The sequence below is a fragment of the Motacilla alba genome, chromosome 1 (assembly GCF_015832195.1).
Source record: "Motacilla alba alba isolate MOTALB_02 chromosome 1, Motacilla_alba_V1.0_pri, whole genome shotgun sequence".
Lineage (NCBI taxonomy): Eukaryota > Metazoa > Chordata > Aves > Passeriformes > Motacillidae > Motacilla > Motacilla alba.
The window spans coordinates 52,616,256-52,637,372 of record NC_052016.1 but is presented as its reverse complement, the minus strand read 5'-3'; the positions used below and the strand labels follow the sequence as shown (position 1 = coordinate 52,637,372).

General features: G+C 38.4%; 1 protein-coding gene across 8 annotated transcripts in view; it reads left to right on the top strand.

The window, feature by feature from the left end:
* Positions 1-5,382: 5,382 nt before the first annotated feature.
* The window catches only part of PSPC1 (paraspeckle component 1), a 58,234-nt gene continuing 42,499 nt past the window's right edge, over positions 5,383-21,117 (top strand). For 4 of the 8 annotated variants that reach the window (XM_038157449.1, XM_038157458.1, XM_038157466.1 and 1 more), the window contains exons 1-6: positions 5,383-5,978; positions 7,581-7,882; positions 10,396-10,491; positions 11,503-11,699; positions 15,290-15,374; positions 16,287-16,395. In XM_038157449.1, coding sequence (XP_038013377.1) covers positions 5,598-5,978; positions 7,581-7,882; positions 10,396-10,491; positions 11,503-11,699; positions 15,290-15,374; positions 16,287-16,395 — 1,170 coding nt within the window. In that variant the 5' untranslated portion in view covers positions 5,383-5,597. The remainder of the gene's footprint in view (positions 5,979-7,580; positions 7,883-10,395; positions 10,492-11,502; positions 11,700-15,289; positions 15,375-16,286; positions 16,396-21,117) is intronic. The other 4 variants (XM_038157433.1, XM_038157441.1, XM_038157425.1 and 1 more) reach the window with 2 other exon arrangements.

The window sequence follows — 21,117 nt, the reverse complement described above, 5'->3', positions numbered from 1 at the left end:
TTTGCTACAGATTGTAAAAGAGATTATTTGGAGTAAAAGAGAACAAAACCCCCAACCATTGGCCACCTACCATATTCTACTGGACCCCCAAGTGAAGCCCTACTGCCTGATGTGCTGACAGGATACCAAATGATTGTTTATATAAAAATAAGGACTAAATATATTTGGGAAATGCTTCCATAAATCTCTAACTTCCTGCTTGCCTTAGTACTTTACTGTCACTCATCTACAGGAAAGGTCAAGACAATATGCTGAAAAATATTCAGAAAGGTGTGCATTGTATTCATTGATTATATTAGTGGAGAAAGTAGCTTTGGAAAACTCAGGTACCATTTGTTGAGCCTATATGTCCATCTGACAAGTGTCTTCACAGACACCTATATTTTCATGTACTTTCAGTCCTTGCTTCCTTGAGACCAATACTGTTCCAAAGAATGATACTGACTATTCAAACACGGATAATTCCAAAATACAGGTCTTCATTCACACTAAAATAGCTATTGAATGATATGGCATGAATTTAGGTGACTACTAACTATATTAGGTTAGGTTGTAATGATTTTATAAATGTGATTAATGCACATTTCAATCCATGTAAAAACAATGAAAGAACGTTGCTGAATTCTGCTAGTGTTAAGAAAAGAAAACAGAGAAAGGCAGCCTTGCCACCAAGTTCTAAAATAGAAAACCCAACTCGTGCTGTCCATCTGGGACCAGAGAGATGGTGTTATGGTAGGTTTGTCATGTTTTTTTCCACTCGAATTATTCCATTAAAGTGATAATTCCAGTATTTGTCACCAGATGGCACTGCAAGGACATGATCCCGTAACCTCTCCTCATACTCCATGAGTGGCGCCATGAACTCATCCCCCGGCAATCACAAACAATGCCTCGCTATTTCAGATTGCATTAAGCCCCTCCTCCTCCTCCACTCCCTTATGTTTAGCCCATCAGGCTTGCTGGCGCAGCTGTGACAGCTTTGAATATTCCGAGCCAACTGGACTTGGTAAGAAAAGATTGGTAGTCGGAGACCAATACCTGCCTAAAGTTAATTTGCCCAGATACTGCCATGAGCAATACCGAAGGCAAACGCTGTCTCTAATGGCAAGAGATGAAAGTCCCACCTGTGTCAGGTCATGCACAGAGGTGTGCTTCAGTTCCCTGGCCTTGCAGTTCTGAGTAGGATCCCAGGCTGTCAACCTATCTGCTTATCTCATTCCCTACTTTCTCAGTGCAGAATTTTGTGTTTTCCTTTGTTTCCTTTCTCCTCTCAAATGGAGCATCCAGTTCCATGCCCTAATTTGCCTCTCAGCTCTAGCGCTCCCTGATACATTCTGTCATGGCCTGCCACTGCAGCTTGAATTACAAGTACTGATCCTGTGACTCAAGGCAGATTTTAGGAAGTAAAAGGAAATAAACCTGGGAGTCCAGGGATGTATTGAGCACTAAGCTACAGTTGCCTTTTGAGCAGTCAGTTTCAGCACTATCACAGCTGTCATCACTGGAGTGCTGGCGCAGGGGCAATCACTTTGAAGTTGTGCAAAGGTAACTACAAATAGCGCCAGATCTTTATTTACAGATCAAGGTGTTTTCAAGTTTGCAGCATAAAAAACTCTCGTGGCTTCATTTTAGAGGTCTGATGCATTCCTGATGCAGGATGCTATTTGCTAGGAAAGTGATGCTATGATACAGAAAATTAAAAGCTAGGTCTGTTCCTTCTGACAGTCTAATATGACATAGCCTGTCTCTGTAGCAGACAAAATGAAAAATCCTGCAGATTTTCACCTCCTTTTTGGGTGTGATTTTTTGGGGTTTTTTGGGGTTTTTTGTTTGTTTGTTCACTTGGTTTTTGTTGGGTTTTTTTGTGTTTTGTTTTGTTGGTTTGGGTTTTTTTTGTTTTTTTTTTTTTGCTAAAAAATGCTCTTCTCAATAAGGCAATAGTGATTGTACTACAGATACTCATGCATATGCAGAATATTGTATATGTGCTAGTAAATTTAAGTACAAAACCATCTGTGAGATGATAATCCAAAACAACTCATGAGTACAAAAGAGAATCTGGCAGTACACGTAAAGACAGAAATGAAATGAAATGAAATGAAATGAAATGAAATGAAATGAAATGAAATGACAGGAAAAAAATATAATGACATGAAATGAAATCGCAAAATCCCAAAATTCCTAAATGAAGTGAAATGGAATTGGAATTACAGGAATGAAACAAAACTTCACAAAAAGATTTGCCATTGAAATCTTGAGATTTCATTTCTTTTCATGAAATGAAGGATTTTCATAACGTCAGGGTACCAAGATTGCTCTCTTCTCACTTTTTGAATCTAGGCCAGCCGTGGTCTGTGGATCTCAGTGGCAGTGACAAGCTGGGTTCAGGTTAGGGCTCAGAGAGCTGCAGAGCCTACAGCTCTTGGACAGTGACACTCAGAAAGGCAGTACAAGGGCATCGTAGCAGGGTGGCAACATTGCTGACTCAACACTTTTTAGTCTGTGCCACCTGTGGAGATGAGGACCTCTGCCACAGTGCCAAGCTGCCATTAGGGTCAGGGCTGCTGTTAGGGTTAGGGTTGAGAGAGTAAAAGAGCCTACAGCTTCAGGAACACTGGGGCTGGACAAGTCCTGCCAAGCCTGTTCCAGCACGGCCCCACCACTGCTGCCCTTACATCGTTCTAATCTGGACCATCCCTGGTGATGGGCATCTCAGCTCCAGCAACCAGATGCCATCAGGCTTAGAGTTAGGGTTGAGAGAGGAAAAGAGCCTCCAGCTCCAGGAACACTGGGGATGGAAAACACATGCCAAGAGGATCATGGCAGAGCCACAACATTTCTGCCTCAACACCTTTTAGCTTAGGGTCATGCATGGGGATGGGCACCTCAGCTGCAGCCTCGAGCTTGTTAAAAGGTTTGTGTGAAAAAAAAAAGAAAATTCTGAAATGAAGTGAAAACAAATAAATAGAACACAATGAAATGAAGTGCAGTGAAATGAGCCAAAACTTTATTGAATGGTATTGCTTGAAATCTTGAGATTTCCCTTAATGAAATGAAGGATTTTCATTTCATGAAAAGAAATTAAATGAGAAATCAAGGAATGAAGGGAAATGAATAGACAGGAAAGGAAATATAATGACATGAAATTAAATTTAAAAAAACAAAAATTCTGAAATTAGGCAAAAACAATTAATGGAATGGAAAGAAAGGAAGTGCAATGAAATGGGCTGAAACTTCATGATATGATTTTCATTGAAATCTTGAGATTTTGTTTCCTTTCATGAAGTGAAAAAGGCATTACTGTTTTAAGGTCTTAAAATAAATTCCAAGCAAACTACATTTTGTTAGACAAAATCAGGGCTGTCTGTTGTGGCCTTTTGAAGGCTAAGTTGAGTATATTCAGGCTTCCATAAAACCCCTCAAGAATGACAGAATGAATGTAAATTACCATGTGATTATAACTGTTTCTCCCCCACTCTTCTGAAATCACTTTCATATAGTTCAACTACATTCAAAATATTAAATATAATAATACCAGACTAAGGGAGACTGGCTGGAACAGCCTAGGATACCTCTTTCAATGATATGAATTTGATTTAGTAAGCCATAAAGATTTCAGTGGATGTTTATAGCTAAAGGAAAACATTGGGACAAGAAATTTAAGGGACCCTTTTTTTCTTCTTTCAAAATAATTTTTGGTTAACTAGTGTCAGTGGCAAGGTGTAGAAGTCACCCAGCCACCAAGACTCTGGGCACTTAGGGAGATAAACTGTCTGGGGCTCTTCTGATGAATGAGTAAATTATTGTGAAGTGATGTGTAAACGAAGGTGAGGAAGTGACTGAACACAGCAGATATCAGGTTCTTTCTGTATGTTAGCTTTAAATGTTTGACCGTGTGCAAATAAGGCATGTGCAAATAGCTCCTTCTCAAAAAAGCTAAAACAAGTGCAAGCATTATGGTTATACTGTGAATCTGACTAATTAAGATAATGTATGGATTCATGAGCACATTAAGAATATTTTTTTTTCAGATATATTCCCTTGTTTCTGGAAGGTGGAATTTTGTTGCTCTATTTTACTGAACTATTTTTTTTATTGAGGTATTGCTGTAGTTAAGGAAAAGTAAGAATAGTATGGAATTTGTAAACACTCTCTTCCTATTGACATTTTTATAGTACACAGGAAATTGCGATTCCAATTCAAATGGTTGCAGCTTTTACTACTAACCTGATTTGGAAATCTCTGTTTGAAAACCATGACAATTTTATTAAACCACATGGGTAAAAATAGTCTTGCATCTCCTTTTTTCCATCTACTGATGAGTACACATCTACAGTGTATAGTCACATAATTTCTAACATATATTTCACTCCCTTTTCATGCTTTATTTATAAAGTTATTGGTTTGGTGTAAGTTGGTTCCTTTTTTAAACACTTGTGTCTTAACATTTGTTATTGAACTCTAAATACACTTCAAAGAAATGTTCTTTGGACAGTCAAGATGATAAGGCTTTAGGGGTCCCATACTGCTACTCTAATGCCTCCATCATGTTCCTATACTGCCTGACTTCCTGCCTTTTCTATGAGTAGATAGCCTTCCCCTACCTCGAGTGCTGTGTCAAGTTTTCGGTCTCTCAATTCAGGAATGACCCTGAGAAGCTGGAGCTAGTCCAGAGAAGGGAAACAGAGCTGGAGAAAGATCTGGAGAACAAGTCCTGTGAGGTGTGGTTGAGGGAGCTGGGGTTGTTTAGCCTGGAGAAAAGGAGTCTCGGGGGGGGAACCTCATTACTCTCTACAACTGCCTGAAAGGAGGGTGCAGCCCGGTTGGGGTTGCCTCCCCGGCCTCTTCTCCCAGGCAACAGGTCATAGGGCAAGAGGACGTAGCCTCGAGCTGCACCAGGGCAGGTTTAGGTTGGACATCAGGAAAAATCTCTTCACGGAAAGGGTAATTAGACACTGGAACGGGCTGCCCAGCTTGGTGGTGGAATTACTTTCCCTGGAGGTGTTTAAGGAAAGACTGGACGTGGCACTCAGTGCCGTGGTCTGGTTGACATGGCGGCATTCAGCCACAGGTTGGATTCGATGACCTCAAGAGATGTTTTCCAACCTGACTGATTCTGTGGTTTTTGTGACTCCCTCGGCTGTCCCCGCCGCCGCCGCCTCAGCGTCTCTAATGTCACGCCTGCCTCCCTCTCCCGCAGCGACCTAACACCCCTCAGGGCATCCCGCCCGGCTGCCTTTCCCTCGGGAGAGACCCCAGCGAGGGGCTCGGCTGCCCGGGGATGGGCTGAGGAGACCACTGCTCTAACACAACACGGCAGCGCGGCCGCGGACTCACACCTGTCTCTAGGGGGGAAAGACGGCTCTCGGGGGGCGCGGGGCAGGTTCGGCCGTGCGCCGGAGCGCAGGGGGAGCGGCGGCGGCGGCGGCGGCGCGGCCGTGAGGGGGAGCGGGGCCGGGGCGGGGCTTCCCGCGGGGACGGCACAACTCGCCGGGGTTGGCGGCGGCGCCATTTTGAATTGGCTGAGGGTCGGAGGCGGCGGCTGCCGAGCAGGGTTCCGCGTCCCCCGAGGGAGAGCCCGCGAGGAAGGAGCGGATATGGCCGCGAATAGGAACTTGAAGCAAGTGCGGATCGAAAACAGCTCCCCAGCGGTGCCGCTGGGCATGGTGGGGGGCGGCGGCGGCGGCAACCTGAAGGGATTGCGCGGCCTAGAAGCGGAGAGTGAGGCGGCGGCGGCCATGGCTCTGGTGCCGAGCAAAGAAGGTGGCGGAGATGAGGAGCAGGAGGTTGGCTTCACCATCGATATCAAGAGCTTTCTCAAACCAGGCGAGAAGAGCTACACGCAGCGTTGCCGGCTCTTCGTGGGGAATCTGCCTACTGATATCACCGAGGAGGATTTCAAGCGCCTTTTCGAGCGCTACGGGGAGCCCAGCGAGGTGTTCATCAATCGGGACCGTGGCTTCGGCTTCATCCGCCTGGTGAGGATCCGAGCGGGCCCCTGGGGCTGCCCCGTCATCCTGTCTCCTGGGGCTGTCTCCGAAAGCGAGAGGCTTCGGTCCCTTGCCCCCCGCCTCCTTCTCCTCCATTTCGGCGGGTGTAAAAAAAGGCAGCATCTGCCTCTCTTCCTCCTCGCTGCTAGCGCAGCTGCCCCCGCCTCTTCTTCCTTCTTTCCCCTCCCCGTTCGCCTCCACACATCCAAGCCAGACCCCTGCATTGAGAGCAGTCCTCCCAGCCCCTGGCGTTTCGGTCCCCGCCTCACCCCAGGGCACTCAATACAGTTAATTTTAAAGAATGAACAGCATTATTTCGAAATACAGCTGCTCGCGCATCGTGAACACGGAACGTAAAATCACGGAATCGAAAAGGTTGCGGAGCGCGGGTTGTTTAAATTACTTGTGCCCAGATAAGACTAGATTTTTAGGGGTAATACAGTATTTGATTAAATATGCTCGAGTTAAGCATGCAAAAAACCGAATCATTCGAAAAGTTTATGATACTGTATTTAAATGGCAATTTAATATGCGAGATTAGTTTTCACGATTGCTCTGTTTAAAATGCACAGATTTGTATCATTCTGGGAATAGCTTTAGAGTGCTTTAGGTGTCTAGTCATGATTTTTCCGTATATTTTACTGGTTAGGGTTTTTCTTTTCTTTTTGGTTGTCATCTTAAAATACTTGTGGCATTCTGCCATGCATCTTTTACCCTGAGAATTCCCCGGCCTAAAATAGCAGTTTTATGGAGGAAGTGAGATATACTTACATCTAGTTACGCATTTTTGCGTATAATAGAAATTAGATAGAGTTCTTATGTGAACTTCCCTTTTTCCATTACGTTTAGGGAATATATATATATTTTAACAGCTTTCCTAGCCAGTTGAACAGTGAAGAAATATATAAAGAATTTCTTTAAATGTCAGGGATTGCTGGTATACTTGTTGATTTACACTGTCTCATGGATGTGGGTGCAGAAAGCCCATTAATGTGAGACGAATGAATAGAAGAGCAAAGAAGGTAATTTCACCGTTTGTTGATGAAATTTGAATTGGACATCCATTGAGAGCAAGTGCGGTATTTTCACTTATTTAAAAGCAAAACAAAAACCCAACCCAAAATACCTTAGATCCTCTAGTGTAATGTTTGAATACCATTTCCTGCTGCGGGGAGCCGGCGATGCAGAATATAAACATTTGAGCGGGGAAACATGAAAAGTGTCGCCTTTCCAACTCTACTCAAAACCTTTATAGAGCAGCAGCATCATAATGAGAATCTGTTAAATCCTCTAATGGGCAAGAAAAAGTTTGCGTCTGTGTTGTTTTTAGAATAAACCATAAGGGATAATGAATGCTTTTTTTTTTCAATCAGAGGACAGAGACTTTGTTGGTTTGTCTGTTGGGTTTTTTGTTGTTGGTTTGGTTTGGTTTTTTGATTGGAGGAAACAAGTTGAATGATCCTGGTGCCAATATGCTCAAGTGAAGGAAAACAACTTTGCTACTTTTGTGGGGGGGGGGGGAACAACAGAAAAATGATACTTGCTGTCTTTGAAAAGAAAAGATATAAAATATTTTATGTCTTTATAAAGGAATCTAGGACCTTGGCTGAAATAGCAAAGGCAGAACTTGATGGTACTATTTTGAAGAGCAGGCCACTTCGAATTCGATTTGCTACCCATGGAGCTGCCTTAACTGTGAAGAATCTGTCGCCTGTGGTTTCCAATGAGCTGCTGGAACAAGCATTCTCGCAATTCGGGCCAGTGGAAAGAGCGGTTGTTGTAGTAGATGATCGTGGCAGAGCTACAGGGAAAGGTTTTGTAGAGTTTGCAGCAAAACCTCCAGCACGGAAAGCTCTAGAAAGATGCAGTGATGGGGCATTCTTGCTTACAACGTAAGTTCACAGGTTTTTGTTTGAAGTTGTGAATGTATCTTCCCAATGTGAGCAGAGATTCATGGGGTTCCCTAGTTCTTATTTTGTTTTCAAATTCTGAAAGTAGTGAGGTTAGAAATTTAAGTGTTTTGCATGAATATTGCAAATACTCTTGATTTTTTTTTAAAGAAAACCATCTTTCTTTGCTTACTGTTTATAAGATTTCTTATTACCATTTGAGAGTCTGAGAGCAGAATTCTAGGTTTTTTTCTTGTTCATATGTAATATTACTTTTCCTTCTCTATATAATAAGGCATTTTTTTGAGACTTCATTTTCATTGGTTACACTCTTCCTGATCCCAGTAAAAAAGTGACAAAATAATATTCCTTTGTTTCTTAACAAATCAGTGCATGACATTGCTGATATTTCTGTAGTCTGCAGAAAGTGTCGATATCCCAAAAATTATCTGTGGCTTCTAAGGCCAGGATTTTCTCACTGTTTTAAAATAAAGACTGAGGTTCTGAAGAGGTTTATAGTAGTGATGTTTGGAAAACAATCTATTTCAAAGACAAGCAAGCTTGCAAATAGCAGCACTTCTCTTGCATCTCCTATTTTTGTACTTGCCAAAGAGAGTTGTTAATTGCGGTACTTAACACAGGCACAAGTGACATTTTTAAACACTTTCTTAAAAACGGTGTGAAATTATACATATTTATGATTCCTTTTTATTTTTGTGGTTCTTATTGGGAAAATAAGGCTGTGGTTTCACAGCATGAAAACTTGCTGCTGTTGAATTGGGCTTGGAGTTCTTTTCCTACCCTAGCTGTGCTATTCTTGAACTTCATGATACTTCCATAAGCCACTTGCGCTTGCTAAAACAACAGAAAAGCATTCTCATTTGTATGGGAGTCCACTGCAGTCTGTTCAAGCACGGGAAGGTGCTTGCTGATGTCAGGTCCAGCAGAGAATAAGGCAGGAGAAAATGTTGCCAGGAAGAGTTGGCAGGTGAGTAAGGGGTCTGGAACTCCCAAATCTTGTGTGCTACTAAACTGACTTGATGGTTACATAGTAAATTTAATCTGAATACATCTTTACTGTTACCCGGAGGTGCCAGCAATTTGTTCTTGTTCCCTTGGTTTTCTTGGCATTAGTAACTGAATGGAAGCGTGGTGAGCCAAACAAGGGAAGTAATGTAGTCGGTGTTACATTAGTGCTATTCTTGGCATGAGAGATGTGGCAAGGAAAAAGAAGCTGGGATATGAGGGGAGAGTATTCTTGTTTTGCCAGCTGGATAGATCAGTTGAATTGAAAAGACCATCTAACCATGTCCTGAGTTAATAAAAAGCACTTGATCGTTTTCTTGCCTAGGTGATGTGTTCCCTAATGCACAGTATCAAAGATAATTAGCATGAATCTGCTGCCATCTACTTTGATGTTTTGCTTCAGAGTCTAAAGTTTTATCTTTTTTAACTGAGAACTTTGATCAGAACATGTTTCAGTTCCCATGTAAATGTATCAAAACTAGAATTTCAGAACATTAGTGTTTTAACATTGTTATTTTACATCATAACTTGTTAGCACCACAGTTCAGTTGCGTTTGAATTGTGGAACTGTCAGCAAGTGCTATGCAGATGGTATCAGAAGAAACAATTGCTGGGTTGTGCCCTTTGATTCTGGACTCAATCTTTTTAATGTGAACTTGATGCACAGAGTAAAATATATTGGGTGTCATTGGTTTTGTTTGGTTTTGGTTGGTGGTTTTTTGTTTTTTTCCAGGTGAGGGACTGGGACAGTAGGGGAAGATCTGCAAAGTGAAATATAGACATGGAATACAATAAACGAGAGCTGGTGTTTTGAAAATCATGTCTCTAGTGCTCTGTGTTTTGTAAGCTCTGCTCCCAAGACTGATGCAAAGAGCTTTTTACGCTGCTCTCTTTGGCTCATGCTTGCCTCTGTTTACTACATATCAAGGAAGCTGTTTTCAGCTTTTCAGTTAGGATTCTAATTTGTGAGTGTGTGGTTGTTCAAAGAATGGATTTTAAATAACTTAAGCAGAAATGTTTTTCTAATTATTGCTGTCATATTAATACCAAATTATCAAGCTGTTTTCAGTTTTAGAGTAACTTGCAGAACTAAGTTGTAGAAGTCAGTAGAAATATGAATAAGTTGTGCTGCTCTGTTTTGGGTTTGTTGCTTTCCCAGTATGATCATGGCCTCTGTGGTGCCTCACTTGTAAGAACAGAAAGGTAGTTCCTTCCTAAATACTTTGTAATTAGTGGTAGATGGTTTTGGTATTTAAAAAAAAAATAGAACTGTGTCAAGCAAGTTGTTTCTAGGCAGAATAGCTGGATTTGGGCATAAAACAAGTTATTTTCCAAAGGTAATTCTTAAGATTGGGGTTCATTGGAATCTGTGATTTAAGACAAGACACAGGAATTACATGTTAGCTTTCTGGAGTGTTTCTTCAAAATGCTAAAATAAGTTGTAACTGCTTCTTTAATGATTCACTTATTAAATTGAAAATGTTTTCCAGAACACCTCGACCTGTTGTTGTAGAACCAATGGAGCAATTTGATGATGAGGATGGACTCCCTGAGAAGCTAATGCAAAAAACACAACAGTACCACAAGTAAGTTGTGGTTAGCCTTTTTTTTATAAAACATTATTTACATACTTAGGTACCTTTGTAATTAGACAGTGATTTTTACTTTTCAGTTTGTGTAGCAGGAGGTGTGTTTTTGTATGTTGTGCTGTTTTTTGTGTCAAAGGATTAAACAGGACCTTCCCAAATTTCCTAATTATGGTAAAATTCAGACTTGGCTTGTTTGTTTAGCATTCTGTGCATTTAGTGTAGGAGAGAGATTCTTGGCCTACACTGCAGTCAGAAGGAGCTTGTTGCCAGCAAACTATAGTCTTTTATGGATTAGGGGTATGGGCTAATCCTACAGAGATTTTGGATACCCACAGATCTTATGTTCTCTGAATGGCCCCTTAACTGTTTGCAGCCTCCCTGGCGTGTAAGTCTTTGCAGCTTCCACAGTTGAGGTAAAACTTTGAGCATGACATGAGAAAGCAAATCTCAGTCATGAGATAGAAGTCCCCTAATCTGAAAATACTAATTTTTAATATTGTAATATGTCGTTCATGTTGCTTGAATCTAAAATGTTTATTTTGATAAGACAGTAGAATACCACTTCTTAAAAATTTGTCACTGCTAGGTACAATATTAGTGTTAGAATGGGAAATGTGGGCTCATTTTAATGGTTACAGATCCTGGCTAATATTCTGAGCTGTCTAGTAAGCATTGATACTTATTTAAATAACTGGTTTAGTGAATTGACTGCTTGATTTAAAAGGCTGAACACTGTTAATCTAGTGTTGCATCTTAGTATTTTGTATTGATGTCAATACAAATTTTTATCTTAAATAAATTTAACCTTTATTTGGGCAATTTTTGGAAAATTGTCTTTTTACTTATCTTAATGTTTGATTTAAACTTTGTCTGGTTTAGAATGTAGTCCTCTGACAGGTTGATAAACAGTGAGATCTACACTTGAAGTGATTGTGTATACGTTCTCTGGCCATTACAGCTGTTGATCTAAATGTGTCCTGTACATTTTTACTGCAAAATTTTTATTAGGGAAAGAGAACAGCCTCCACGCTTTGCTCAGCCTGGAACATTTGAGTTTGAGTATGCTTCACGGTGGAAGGCTCTTGATGAGATGGAAAAGCAGCAGCGTGAACAGGTCGACAGGAACATTAGAGAAGCCAAAGAGAAACTTGAGGCAGAAATGGAAGCTGCTAGACATGAGCATCAGCTAATGCTGATGAGGCAAGGTAAAACCAGATCATCTACCAGTATTGAATTTGTTTTGTCACAGATTTTTTTTGTGATGTAGCATATTGATCTGTGTACTTTGACCTTTTGATGGTGACCATTTAATTAAATGCATTTATCTGAGAAAAAGGAAGGAATACTTCTCTGTGCACACGTTCCGTGATGATTTGCAGAAATTAATTAAGAATCTGATAAAGAGGTGATTGATTGTCTAAGTCTGTTTTCTTCACTTCCTAAATTTATCTTTAGTAAAAAGTTTACTTATCCTGTTTTTCCTGAACAGGCGCGTGTGCTCCCAATGTGGAGCCATGCTGTTTTTATAAGGTCTTGTACCGAGCAGAAGGTCTTATGCAGAAGATAATAACATAAAAGCATACCTATATAATAACATGAAAAACATAAGGTATTATACAGCGGTAATAACATAGAAAACTGTCTTGAAATGCCAGATAGTTGCTGCAGCACCTGAAATGACAGCTGTTTCTTGGTTTATTTTCCAAGAAAAACTGTTGAAGCATTGTGTTCCCTTGTTAAGCACAGGTGTATGTTAGAGGTGAGGAATGTGCATGTTAATGTGATCCAAAAATGCTGCCGACAATACACAGTGCAGCCCTCCCTTGGCAGCTGGACACACGTGGTAATTTTGTGCACGTGCATGACTGAGATTTGTAAAGATGGTTCAGTGCTTAAGTTACAGGTTGGATAAATCTACTGTTGACTTATCTAATTGTTAATATTTAACAGTGCTAATAAGTGCTAATAGTCCAGTTGCGGAACTCATGCTCTTTAATTTCCTTTGAATTTATTCACCTGTTGCCTGGACTTGAGGACAGGATTAGAGATTACTTTGTCTTAAATTCATGTCTTAATTATGTGTTAAACTGAGACAAGATTATGATGGCCTCTTCATTAAGATAGAAAAAATAGTAAAACATGGGAAAACATCTTTGGCGTGTTTTTGGATATTAGGGTTTATTTTAAGGACAACATGAAGGAAAAGATATTCTGCTTTTTGACTATTTGTTAAATGCCAGTTTTATATAAAAAGAGACAATTATTCCTTCCATTAGAGAGCCACTAAAACATGACAGCATGAGGTGCTACTATTCCAGTGAGAAAATATGGGTTTTTTTCATGTAGGAGGAGGGCTTTTCCCCCTCACAGTTTGGTTAGCATAGTACCTCTTTGGTACCAGATAACTCAGAATTTTGTTAGATAGTTAGGTTGCTTCTTAGTTACCTGCTGACACTTAATTTTTAGAGCTCTAAAGATTAGTAAGTATTCCTTCTGTTTTAATCTTCTCAATTCTTCAACTTCAGTATGTATGAAAATAAGGTGGTTTTTTCACTTACATTTATTTTCAAAGATGTCTTCCTCTTGTTTCTCTGAACAGTGGGGGTCTAAGTTCATGCCATGCCAAGAATATTGATTATATTAATTGCATCACAGGATTGATGAAAGATGAATGAAGAAAAGATGCAATGAAGTTTCTAAGGCACTAGAACCTAGAATTAATAGTTTTGTATTCCTGGTGCATGAAGTCAAATTTAAAGATGTATTGAAGTCATTATTAAATACGAAATAAAATAGAAAACATCACATTTTAGATGTGTAGGAGTTAAAAAGAAGACAGGAAGGATGAGCTTACTGGTCTATATACTCTACTAGATGAAGATTGTGTTGAAACTGCTCCACAAGAGCTAGTAGGACTGGAACTCTAGAACATGTTGGTTTGAGTACTCAGGTTTTTGTGGTGTGGTATTAATTCTGAAGGTGGATTTAATTTTTTGGTATGTGTAATTTTTCACTTTAAAGTGTCATATTTTGACAGACTGAGTCAGAAGTAATTTGTAAAGCAGAATACGTGTTTCCATGTGTAAGTAAATTGCATGATATTTTTGATCTATGTACTGGTGGTATGGATCAAACATTTGTAACTATTCTCTCATAATGATGGTTAAATAGATTATGAAAATACTGGAAAACATGACTGATTTTAACCAGAAGCTTAAATTTTGTATCAATTATATGGAAGCTTGGTGTTTATTTTCCATCTTTAGAAAAATCAGCAGCTAAAATTGCCTAAAAGTCTTTGTGGAGTTGATATTCCAACTTGTAGGATTAACTTCTGAGGTAACACCTTCACCTTCTGGCTGTCTGTTGTGTAGAAGGTTGAAGGTAAAATGAAGCCCTTGCCTTTTTATAAGTGCAAAAAAGTGCAGAGGCTAATAATAATAATGCTCTCTGTTTGTTTTCTTTTTTTCCCACAGCTGCTTTAGTGCAGATTTTTTTCTGCTCAGAGAAAGGGCCTGTCTATCAAGAATTACCACCTTTACAAATCTTTTAATATGAATGGCTTTTGTGCCGAGTTTGAACCTCTATATCTCTGTTTCATCCGGCTTAGTAAGGCTTTCTGCCAAGATTTGGCAGTTGTTAAATGATACTGAATCATAATTTGCTATGTTGAACTTTTAACATACTAACAATTTCAGGAAAGGCAATAAACTATGCTATGGAGAAAAATTAGGAGAATAATGAGAAAAGTAGAGTACTGCACCTTAAGAACAAAGGACAGTAAATAATAGTGGTAGAGAGAAAGTAGGAAATCCTGGTCCTGAGTGCACAAGAAATAGGAAATGCTGTATAAATTTGGAAGAACAAAGAACTGAGAAGGAAGCATATTTTCCCATAGTGGACAATGTTGTGTACAAGTTTGAAGAAACTTGATTTGCATAACTAAAAAGTTATTTTAATTAGTATAGTGAAGAAATGCTTAGAGAAAATGTGCGTAACAGTTGAACTAAAGCATGAAAGGCATGTTATGGATAGTAAGGGAAAATGTTACTTGTGGTTTCTGTAAATACATCATGTGGCCAATATATATGTAGTTAAAAAAAAAAAACCTGCTTTCTAATAAATGGTAAAATTATTATTCATTGAAGAAAGCATAGATTCCCAGGCAGAAATCAATAATGTGACTGGTCAGCAAAAGTAATTACTGTGAGTTATGCCCTGCTTCATAGGAGGCTATGGCTGTGCCTTATTTGTGGGGTTAAAAGACTAGTCATTTGTAAGTTGCAGTAAGCAGAGTCATGACAGATCTTCATGGAGGTTCAGACTTCCTTCATGCACCTGAAGTTCATATGACTTCTCTTGCTCTGATGTGTGCCATGCAGGGGTCTGCAGTAGGTAGTGGAGAGCATAAAAGTCCATTAATATTGTAGTGGTTTTCTTAGTAGTGTACTTTAGGAGTATACAGCGTTGTGAGAAAATTGATGCCCTGTCCTAGATGTGATTTAAGGGATTGGGAGAGGTTTTTTCCTTTTCCTTGAGAACATAAAACTTCTGTTTCTGTAACCTGCTCTGGGGCCTTTGCCCATTTCGTACCTTTCTATATTTGTAAGCCACGGATCCAGTGTTTTTTTCAAGTACTAGACTTAGCTTATGGAAAGAAATGAGTTAAATACATTGAAAATTTGGTTTAAAAACTTGAATGTTTGAACTGTAATCTGACAGTAATAACAAATTTTGTGTTGCCACATGATTGATTGACAGCTTTTATATTTAAACGCATTTTTAATTCTGTTAGATCTCATGCGTCGTCAGGAAGAATTGAGGCGCTTGGAAGAACTTCGAAACCAAGAACTTCAAAAACGGAAGCAGATACAACTGAGGTATTGTGTTTTCTACTGTGCAGAGGTGTGGCATGCAGCCACTGTAGGCCTGCATGAATTGAGATATGTTAGCTAAACTTGCTTCTCAAAAGCATAATGTGTGATGTTTCTGATAATATAACACAATATAAAAGATTGCTTTTGAGTGTTGCTTGATTTTTTTCACTTATTTCAGGTCTGCTAATTTTGTTGTAAATTTCTGAGATTTCTAAATAGCATAGAAATGTCTTAGAAAATTTTTTTCTTTCATGTTTTTTTTTTAACATGACCAAAGCATTGCTGTAATAGATAAGAACATACTTCTAAATTTTATGGGCAGGTGATCAGCCTGTGGAATCATAGCCTTGCAGTATTATAGTCTGACGCGGGATTTTGGAAGTTTTTTCACTTGATATTCTAGTATGTTGAAAACAATTTTTCTTTTAGGATTTGATTCATGCAAATAATTGTTTTAATGCCTCTTCTAAAGTTTAAGAAAATAGACATAGTCTCTTCATATTGATTTATACTTTTTGTTAAATATCACAATAAATGTCAATAAGATTAAAAGGACAGCACGAGCACATCTCAGGATTAAAAATTGTGTCTTTTGGCACTGTTGAATGTTTTAATCCATAGTGGCTTCTTAAAAACTGGAATATTTTAACCTGTTTACTGATGTATAGCTGGAAGAGTAGGTATAGAATGTATTGGTATTGAAATTACTTGTATTCCAGTAAATAAAAAACCAACAAAAAACCGAAAACTTTAAAAGTACTCAACTCTACTCAAGTTGAGTAGATTAGTGCCTTGCACTGTGTAAAAAATAAATAATGGCCAGTTTTGTTTATATGCTCGATCTTACCTCTGAGGCTGAGTGCAAGCCTGAACAGGTCAATTGCTAAACTGACATAATTTTGAAAAATACCCTAGGCATGAAGAAGAGCACAGACGTCGGGAAGAAGAGATGCTACGCCAGAGGGAACAGGAGGAATTACGACGACAGCAGGAGGGAGGATTTAAGCCAAATTTCATGGACAATGTAAGTACAATTCTATGGTGACAGTCCAAATCATGAAAGAATTTTTTCATTGCATTATTTTTATTCTAGTTACTGAACTGACATCTTCTTGTTGGCTGTTTTCAGTTCACTATTTCTCTGTTCCCCTGAGCGAATTGCTACATATTCAATAGTGTACTTACTCTTTTGTATAACATCACTCTTACTTTTCCAACAAGCTAGTGATGTAACACTTCCATCAAGTGAAGGTGTTCAGATACTAATTTTTTTTACTTGGGAATTGAAATATTTCAGTAAAATAGTTTTTCTAAGTGGGAGTTGATAGGAATCACCCATCCTGATGAGCCCTACTCTGCCTGAAGGTTTAAATTTTAAACCAGTTAATGCTGCTAAGCTTGTTTGAATTACTGGTTTTGGTTTATGCTTAACTTACTAAGAAAGTTTTCAGAAACAAAAAGGGCAATATTCATTTCATATGGAGCCTAAATTCACTCTCCCTTTTGACCCTGTGTAAAACTAGATGAGGAGAACATCGAAATCATTACTAAAGGAGACTGAAAGATGGTAAAAGTGAGGGAAAATTTGTCCTCGCTATAATCTGTACATTATTTATATTAATAATTTAGGTATACTCTGCCTCTGAAGACTCATCCTGCAGGACTAACAAAACAGTGCTGTCAGAGGAGTCAGATTCTAAATTTTTTTGTCAAAGGGTATGACTTTTTTTCTACGAACCAGATCAGTTCAGTGATTGCAAACTGTGTTGCAAATGCTTTAGTTTCTCTTGAGTAGAATGCCTTTTACTATAACGGCCATTGCTAGTGAGGAAATAATGAATAAGCAATTCACACAGTGCTCTTTTACATTATTAAAACAGCTGTAGTCTGCAGGAGGAGATTTTGCTCCCCTTCACAGGTGCAACTTCATCAATGAGAAATGAACTGCTGGTTTCTCAGCTACTTCATGTGGAAGAAAAACCTGTTTTGCATTCTATACCATTAAATTTTCTGTAACGTTGCAAAGAATTTATTATGTATGTTCTGAGACATCCTGAGAGATGTTAGAAAATAAATTATTTCCTCTTGTCAGCAGGACATTTTCCCCCTTGTCTGGCCCTTAGTGTTTTTAGTAAAGATGGGGAGAAAGCAAAATAGTTCCTTTGATTTTATTAACAGGTATAATTTGGTTTTGCTCACTGTGTTTTGAGGGACTCGCATCCAAAAGCAGATGGTAATTTATTTCCGTATGTTCTCACTGTAAAAAAAAAATCTGCTTTCAGCACATCTTTCTTTCAGGGAAATGAAGACCAAGGAGTCAGAACTCATTCTGTCCTTTAGTGTGTTCCAAATATTATTAAACATAATTGGGGAAATAGCATGTAACAGTCGTCTCCTGTATTTAGAAATAGCACTTGCTGATGACTTCTGTAGGACCAAATGTGAAATTTCATATCACTGTAATATCCTAATGAAGCATCTTTTGGGGTTGCCTGACTTTCTGACCCTATAAGCTACTTGTCAAAACCTCCTGGCTCCTCTGTGAGATCCATGCTTCTTGCTGCTGAGAGCTGCAGTAATAGCAAGCTGGGGAGCCAACCCACAGCCCTGAGATGGCAGTAGCTCCCTCAGGTTCCATTGCTGTTAGGAAGTTGTGGCCAGTATTCTGCAGCTTGGAGTGGGGAAAACTAGATAATGTTGGCCACCACAGCCTTTACCGGTTTATTCTTACATCTGTCTTGGTATAAGAGTATTTAGTCTCTGTGCTTAAATTGCTTACACAGTTTGTCCATCCTTGTTGCCTATCTACATTTTTAAATTCCAAACCCTATATGAATAGAAACTGTTAAAGTTGTTGTGCTGGACTTGGCAAAAATGTAGGATAAAAAGGGAAGAAGAGTGGTTCAAATGGAAGCCACTTCAATCACAATGCGTTATTTTTATGGATTTTATACATCAAATTTTTTGGAGGCAAAAGGTGGAAAACTGCTTTGGAAGAGTGTAGCTTTCCCACTCTCATGCATTACTGAAATTGTGTGTTCATCTGGACCTAATTAATACACTGCAAGAATATATAGATGTAGTTTTGCAGTAACAGCCCTACCAAAAGCGTTTTAACTTTGATATGAAGGACTATATAGAGTTCAGGTATTGTTTTTTAATCAAATGAAATCGAAGTGGCATATACAAGGATACATGAAAAATGTATTCTCAAGACTAGTCTTTAGTATTCTGGTTATGTCTTGATTTAGGTTTTGCTTCTAATGCTCTTTAAAATTTAATAGTGGAAAAATTGAAACAAAATGGCGAGTGATGTGTTTACTTTCTTTAGCAACAGTATCTAATCAGGGCAGCCCTGTGACTAAGCATTTTATAGATGCTTATTTTAAGATGTTTTTAGATAACTGTGGTTATATAGTGTGAATGGGAATTGAAAAAGCCTTTGCATTTTGCAGCAGAGAAAAACTGTAAGCCTTTTCTGGAGATTGCAAAATGACACATGAATTCTGATTTCAACTTAGAATTTTTTATACAACTAATTAGTTTTTATTTGTTCTTACTAATACTTGTTTACTGTGAACAGATTCCGTCTCGCACTTACTTCTACTCTCAGATTACCACTGTACATGTACTGAGAAAGTTATTCTCTATTTTCAGAGATTAAAAGTTGACTCTTGGTGAGAATTGCATTTTTTAATACTGTTGGATAGTTTTTTACCATATCAGGTCTTGATAAACTCTTCTGGCATTATACTTATAATGTATTAAGGTCTTCTGCCAACAATGTATTTAGCAGGACAATAATAATTGTTTCTAATAATTGTTTTTGTTTCTTAAAAGCTTTGAAAACTAAGCTTCCCTCACTTATATCCTATCACTTTTTACTGGTCAGTCTAAAACAGAAAGATAAATGGTAAGTGCAGTGGCAACCAGAATTGGACCCTCTCATGTAAGACTGCAGTATTAGGCTTTCCTGTTGAAAGTTTCTATCTGTGTCTTTTCCCTAACTCATTAAACTTGGATTTTTTTAAAATTATAACTACTTTTGAAAAACATCTTGTAATCAAGTTTAATGCAGCTGGCAGTTACTTGATTTCGTTACAGATGATAAAAATATTTTCTGTGAGAGGATTTATTTGCCTAAGCATTCCTGTTGCTGGTGATGATGAACATTAGAAATTTGATTGCATTGATTGTTAATCTAATGGGCAGCCTGATGATGCCTAAACAATTTATTAATCTATTTGTGTGATCTCTACTAGATAAATTGTGAATAAATACTTTCATATTGGTTAGGGTTTTTCCCTTCCTTTCTAAAAGTCAGTTAGTTGAAATGTGCTGTTATAGCTCAATAATTTATATGCATTCTGATTTCACAGTAGCTTAATTGGGGAATTAATTTTCCAGTAGTATTTTGCTAATTTTTATTTTGCATACATTCTTTTGGTTGAAAGAGGAACTTGATGATGGTGATTTATTGTGCAACAGCACAAATACTTTTTGAATAGAAAATACTACTGAGTGCCAGTAATACATTAATTACTCAACCATGCAATGTATATTATCCAGTTATGGATGGCTTGCTTTGATTTACATTGTTGAATCTCAGTCAGAGGCATTCTACAAAATAATTCCTGTTCCAAGACCTGCTTTTATTTGGGTCACCAACTTAGTGTTTTGGATTTAGTGTATTAAAATAGTTTCTATGTGTCTAAAACAGAGACCATAAATATTTAGGAGCTGTAGTCCTAGTTTTGTGTGGACAGATTTACTTCTGTAGTAACACTGTGAAATAGTGTTGGGTGGGTATTATACTTAGTGAAACAATAGCTGCAATACCAGCCTTAAACTCAACCTCTCTTCTTACTGGTAGTTTAAAGGGGGAATTGAGATTTTTGGACATCCTTGCCCACCTCCCTTCAAGGAAACCTCCTTTTTGAATGTTTAAAAGACTGTTTCCTGAGAATTCATCGGTTTCAATTTCTGAATGCTCACTGGTTTTTCATGTAAGACTTAGTATATTAAATAGTTTTCTTTTGAATCTCGTAGTCTTTTCAGGAATTATTTCTAGATGTTGTTTTGCTTTCCTTTTCATTTTCCTTGCAGAAGCACTCCTCTCAAGCATGTTGAGTAATTATCAGCATAAAGTGTCAGCTGCTAAAGCAGTGGAGATCCTTCAACAGCAGGGATTGTAGTGGACTTGGATCAAAAGCTGTAAGACAGATGAGAGCAAGAAAGTAAAAAGGCACATTGCAAAACAGTAGTGATGTTTATAGCTTCAGGAATGCCATCACAACATTGTTTTTGTTCTAAGAGTTTGGTCCTTTGGAGCAGTTTATAAATGTAGTTTTCCATTTCTTACTGTTTGGAGCCCTATGGAGGCATGTCTTATCCCTCACTTCTACGTTGACTTGCAAGTTAAGCATTAGGCATGTTTTAAACAAGACTGTCAGTTAGATTTCCTTGAACTTCAGTAATTCAGGACTAGATTTTTGCACTTTTTGTCACCCTAGGACAGCCTCTTTAGGTGAATAGAACTGTATTTTGATCTTATCTTCTCATAGCATTCTGCTCAAAAGCTCCAGTAGTATAAGCAGTTAGAATTTTCACTGAATGGTAAATTGTTTCTTACCTAACTCAAAACTAAACTAAGGCAGATGCCCAATAATAAATTAATGAAACATTTCTAAGAATCTTTTCAAATTTGATAAGTTTTCTAACAATTAATGTTGGTTATTTTATCCTG